Source organism: Telopea speciosissima, chromosome 8 (genome assembly GCF_018873765.1).
Source record: "Telopea speciosissima isolate NSW1024214 ecotype Mountain lineage chromosome 8, Tspe_v1, whole genome shotgun sequence".
NCBI lineage: Eukaryota > Viridiplantae > Streptophyta > Magnoliopsida > Proteales > Proteaceae > Telopea > Telopea speciosissima.
The window spans coordinates 35,070,737-35,076,940 of record NC_057923.1 but is presented as its reverse complement, the minus strand read 5'-3'; the positions used below and the strand labels follow the sequence as shown (position 1 = coordinate 35,076,940).

The 6,204-nt window shown below is 44.5% G+C and overlaps 1 protein-coding gene across 1 annotated transcript; it reads left to right on the top strand.

The window, feature by feature from the left end:
- Nucleotides 1–5,443: 5,443 nt before the first annotated feature.
- On the top strand, nucleotides 5,444–5,887 carry LOC122672256. Its single transcript, XM_043869749.1, has one exon. The coding sequence runs from the start codon at nucleotides 5,444–5,446 to the stop codon at nucleotides 5,885–5,887; it is 444 nt and encodes a 147-aa protein (XP_043725684.1).
- Nucleotides 5,888–6,204: the final 317 nt, after the last annotated feature.

Sequence of the window (6,204 nt, the reverse complement as noted above, 5' to 3'; positions counted from 1 at the left end):
AGGATGATCACACCAAGTCCAAATCCAGCTCTTGATCCCTTCTTCCTTCCTTGTCCTTCTCTTTCTTTCTCTTCTTCTTCCTTCTTCTCTTTCTTTCTTTTTATTTCACTAGAGGCAGCAAAACAAAATGGGAGGGCTGGCCCCTCCTATTAATAGTTTTAAACCTCTTAAGGTCTGTTTGGCCATGGGTCCCTCCTTCTAAGAATGCATTATTGAGTGCATTCTAGGCCATTCCAGTTGCATTGGTGGGGTCCACATGGTTCCACAGGTGGGTAATGGTTTCTAAAATTTCCATCTACCTTTAGGGGGTGTTCACCGGCTATATGCATGGTTCCTAGGAGTCTGGAGTCCAAAATACCAGTTTCAGACACTCTGGGGGTTTGGGTCAATCGCCCAGTGCATCGCCCAAAGAATGTAATTCTGCTATACTTGCCTTAGGCTTGCATAGGATTTAAGCCTAACACTTGGGCACTCCACCAATACCCCATCCAAGACCAAATACACATCTAAACAGGTATGGCCCACATGTATTTGGGTGGGAGAAAGATTACCTAGAGTTGGAGCTGATGACTATGGACTGAGCAGTTGCATGGGTTTACAACCCATCTTCTTACAGGTATACTGGATGACATCCTTGGAGGTTCTCCACTGAATTTAACCACAGGGGTAATACTCCACAGTGTGTTTGGGTGATTGGTCACAAGCTCTTGTCCTTCAGGCAAATTCCAGTCAGTTTGGGGCAAGTTTAACAACATCCATCCAAGATAAGGCAACCATAGGAGTCTAATGTCCAAAATTTCACCATGGCAGGGTTGGTTATGTTGTTTGGGCTTGATAAACCCCAACGACATGCGTTATATTAGACAATTAAGAAAGAGGCTAGCTTGAATCCAGAGGATTAGAACCCAAGCAAAAAATACCTAATAGTATACTTAGCGCATCTTGACACCAGCCGGGCAGAAGACCGCTTTATTTATCTTGCTTTAGTCGTCGAGGTTAAGAGTGACCTAGAGTACTTGGACATACAAGCTTATTTTATAAGAAAAAGATTGGAATAACTTACTTGCTCGACACAGGTATAAACCAAAAGATGTTTTCCTATTATAGAAGTTATCCCTGTTGTCTTACATGATTTTCCATGTTACGTAATTCTCTGCGGTACATGAAAATGCTATTAAACTGTAACCTAGGAAGATGCTATCATGTATATTTTAGATCAAATTTGAACTTTCCCTAGTGAAGATAAGTACAGAATTATTCGTATACAAAATTCCTTTCAGCAATCAAACATGGTTAACACAAGATCCAACTGAGGTGGTATTCGTGGAAGAGGCCCTCGAACCATTCCGAAAGTTGAGCCACCGGATGGAGCCGAAGCTTAAAATTTTGAGGTATCGGTTACTTCGTAAAGAGTACCCCCAGTCATCCCAAATCCGGTGCCGGTAGCTACCCCAGCTGCTGCAACCGTACCCCCTCCGGGTATGGCCGCTGGTGAATTGAATCCCGTCATGACAACCATGATGCAGACTATGCAACAACAACAAGAGTTGTTGGGCCAGATGACTGCTCAATTCATGACCATAATGCAGTAGCAAGCAGTACCACCACCACCACCCAATCGGCCCCTGTAATTTCCACCACCTGTGCCTCAACCCGCAGCGAACAACTCCATAGCTAGAGTGATGGATAGATTTAAGAAACTCCAACCACCTGCATTCTCCAGGCTTAATTTTGAGGCAATGCAACTAGAGAGATGGATTAGCGCCTTGGAGAAAGCATTCGACGTGCTCGAATGTACCGATGCTTAGAAATTGATATGTGTCGGGTATCAGTTGCAAAATAAGGCAGAAGCATGGTGGAAGGTGGCATGACCTAATTTGGAAGCAATTCATCCCAACCCTACTTGGGATCAGTTTAAAGAAGTTTTCTTTAAGAATTACTTTTCTGAGAGTTTTAGAGACAAGAAGGAAGCTGAGTTCTCTGCCCTCATATAAGGACCAAAGACCGTGCTGGATTACCAGCAGCAGTTCGAGGATTTGTTCCATTTTGCACCGGGGCACATGAAGGGAGAGGCTAGTAAGACAAAGAAGTTTGAGAAAGGACTCAAGCCGGAGATTGGATTTACTCTGTCAGTCCTACACATTCAAGACTATGCACAGATGGTCGATAAGGCAAAGACCATGGAGGATAGACTGAAGGAGAAGACCACTGCATCGCCTAGACTGGGGCAAAGGCCAAACAACTATCAAAATTTCAGGTGGCCAAACAAGGCATTTTGAGGAACCAGCTTGAGCCCTAGTCCGATACAGTATCGACGGTAAGAAATGAGCCAAACCCCTCAACCTTTCCATCCTATTTATAATCGGACTACTCAGTATGCTCAATCTACTCCTAGCCAAGCAACAACTGCTGCCCCGCCACCTCGACCAGCGATGAGCCAAGCATGCCAGTCCTCTCCCTCCTCTATACTACCCAACAGATGCTTTGTATGCAACAAAGTTGGGCACCTAGCTAGAGATTATGCAAGCCACAGATACAACTCTTACCCACCGTCCCAGTCTTTCGCTCAACCCTTTTAGCCCCGGGACAACCGAACACAAGGAAAAGTGTTCGCACTAACCAATGAAGAAGCGGAGGCGAACCCAGAAGTAATGACAGGTACATGCTTATAACACTACTAAATTATAGGAACCAAACCAATTGGGTGTGCAAAAATTTGATTGCATCATTATCTTTATACAAACCCTGGGTACCCTGATTATATCATCCGCTCCCGCATAAGTGTTATTCGACTCGGGTGCACCCACTCTTTCATTTTTATTACTTTTGCGGATAAGATGACCATCCAACCAAAGGACATAGGGCATGATTAATAGTTAGCACTCCGACTGGAAGCATCGTGAGCCTAAAGGAAGTTTACGACCCCTGTCTAATAGAAATCTATGGGAAAAACCTGACAGCCCGCCTGATCAAGTTTGACATGAAGGATTTTGATGTAATATTAGGCATGGATTGGCTATCTGCCTATGGGGCAAACGTTATGTGTGCGGAGAAGAAGATTTTGTTCAAGATGAAGGACAGCTCGATTTTCACCTATCAAAGTGAACCAATGAAGAAACCCAAGAGGATAACCTTATTCGCCCTCCAAGCACGAAAGCTGTTGGACGAAGGATGTTAGGGCTATTTGGCCACGGTAATGGGCGCCAAGGCGAAGATTAGGCCATTAGAGGAACTTGATGTTGTTTGAGAGTTTCCCGATATTTTCTCGAAAGATTTGACCCAGCTACCACCTGATCAAGAGACGAAGTTTGCGATCGATTTAATCCCTGGTGCAGCACCTGTATACAAGGCACCTTACAGAATGGTGCCTATGGAGATTAAAGAGCTACAAATTCAGTTGCAAGATTTACAGAAGAAAGGACTTATTCAACCAAGCATGTCTCCTTGGGGAGCACCCGTGTTGTTCATGAAGAAGAAGGATGGAAGCATACGGATGTGCATCGACTATCGGGAATTGAACAAACTCACAATCAAGAACCGACACCCATTGCCACGCATCGTTGACCTATTCGATCAGTTACAGGGTGCAAGGGTTTTCTCTAAAATTGATCTTGGGTCTGGGTAACATCAGTTGAAGATCAAGGGTAGCGACATTCACAAGACGACGTTCAGAACCCGATACGGACACCATGAATTCTTGGTGTTGTCATTCGGATTAACCAACACCCCAGCTGCGTTCATGGACATGATGAACAAGGTATTCCACGACATGCTAGACAAGTATGCCATCGTATTTATCGACAACATCCTAGTCTACTCCAAGAGCGAGGAGGAACATGCTCAACACTTTAGGTTCGTGTTGCAGCGATTAAAGGAACACCAGCTGTTCGCCAAATTCAGCAATTGTGAATTTTGGCTCCACCAGATTGGATTCTTGGGATATATCATCACCAAGGAAGGCATCAAAGCAGACCCAGACAAAGTAAGGCGCTTCTCGAGTGGGAGACTCCAAAGAATGCCATAGAGATCCATAGTTTTCTAGGATTGGTTGGGTATTACCAATGATTCATTAAAAATTTCTCATGCATATCGACACCAATGATAAAGCTAACGAAGAAGGGTGTGAAGTTCGAATAGATCGACGTTTGCGAGAAAAGCTTCCAAGAACTGAGAAATCGATTGATGACGGCACCAGTGCTAACCATTCTAGATGGCACTGGTGGCATGGTTGTGTATGTGGAAGCGTCCCGAACAAGATTGGGCGGCGTACTAATGCAGAAAGGAAAAGTGGTCGCCTACGCCTCAAGGCAATTGAAGGAACACGAGAAGAACTATCCCACTCACGACCTGAAGTTGGCTGTGGTAGTTTTTGCTTTAAAAATTTGGCAGCACTATCTTTCTGGTGAGAAGAGCAAAATCTTCAACAACCACAAGAGCCTGAAGTATTTTTTCACCCAGAAGGAATTAAACATGAGACAGAGATGATGGTTGGAATTAGTGATAGACTATGACTGCAACATTCAATACGATCCTGGTAAGGCCAACATAGTGGCGGATGCACTTAGCAAAAAATTCCAAACCGCATCCATCGCATCCTTGGTCATTAGCAGATAGTTAATAGAAGAAGCTCAGAAATTCGACTTGGAACTCATGATCGAGGGAACAGCTATCCGACTGGCAGCTATGGATATACAGTCGTCAATCCAAGAGGAAATAATTGAGAAGCAGCATAGAGACCCTGAGCTAGCGAAGATCATCTGGGAGATAGAGCAAGGAATTCATAAAGACCTTGATTTCTTGATAGCTAACGATGGAGCATTGAGATTCAGGGATAGATTGTGCGTGCTAGATGACTATGATATACAAGACCAAATCCTCAAGGAAGTGCATAACTCACCCTAATCAATACACCCGGGTAGCACAAAAATGTATAAGGATCTGAAGAGCTATTATTGCTGGATTGGGATGAAACAGACCATAGCCTTATACGTGTCGAAATGCCTCACCTATCAGCAGATAAAGGTAGAGAGACACAGACCTTATGAACTGCTACAACCACTTCCAATTCCATAGTGGAAATGGAAAAGGATTACCATGGATTTCATGACCAATTTGCCCAACACGAGAAAAGGGATGAATGCAATCTGGGTAATACTCGATGGATTAACCAAGATAGCCCACTTTGTTCCCATCAAAATAACTTACTCCATGGAAAAACTCGCCCAGCTCTACATTGATTCAGACTCTGGAAGACATGCTCACAACCTGCATATTAGAAATGAAGGATAGTTGGGACGCCCACATCCCCTTGGTGGAATTTGCCAACAATAACAGTTACCACTCCACCATTGGCATGGCCCCATATGAAGCCCTGTATGGCTGGAAATGCCGCACACCGTTATACTGGGACAAAGTCTAGGAACAAAAGTATCTAGGTCCTGAGATGATACAAGCAACTTGTGAGAAAGTGGATGTGATCAGAGCCAAAGCGGCTCAGTCGAGACAAAAGAGCTACGCCGACAATCGGAGGAAGGACATTGAGATTGGAGTTGGTGAGAAGGTATTTCTCCGAGTTTCTCCAGCAAAGGGGCTGCTACGATTCAATAAGAAGGGAAAGCTGAGCCTGAGATACATCAGCCCGTATGAAATTCTGAAAAGGGTTGTACCAGTAGTGTATCAACTGGCCCTACCGCCATCTTTGGAAGGCATCCATGATATATTCCATTTGTCGATGCTAAAGAAATATATCAACAACCCGAAACATGTACTCTCGGCTAAACTAGAGCAGTTGGATGCTGATATGACCTATGAGGAACAACCGATGGAGATATTAGACAGAAAGGAGCATAACCTCCGTAATCGCTCGATCGCATTCGTTAAAATTTGATGGGGGAATCGCCCACCAGAGGAAGCATCATGGGTGCGTGAGGAGGAAATGCGTGCTAAATATCCTCAACTCTTTGGACCACAAGGTATGCCAATTTCGAGGTCAAAATTTCTGTTAGGTGGGGAGAATGTTAAACCTGCCCCAATCTTACTAAGACTCTGCTTAAAGAACAGGAATCTGCAGTCACCCACATCAATGATCTATGGTGTGTCAGCCTAGTGGTTACAATCAGTAGGGAGCCCCCGCAAATGACATCCACCATACCTGTAAGAAGGTGGGTTGCAACACCCTACTACTGCTTAGCCCATCGCCTGCTG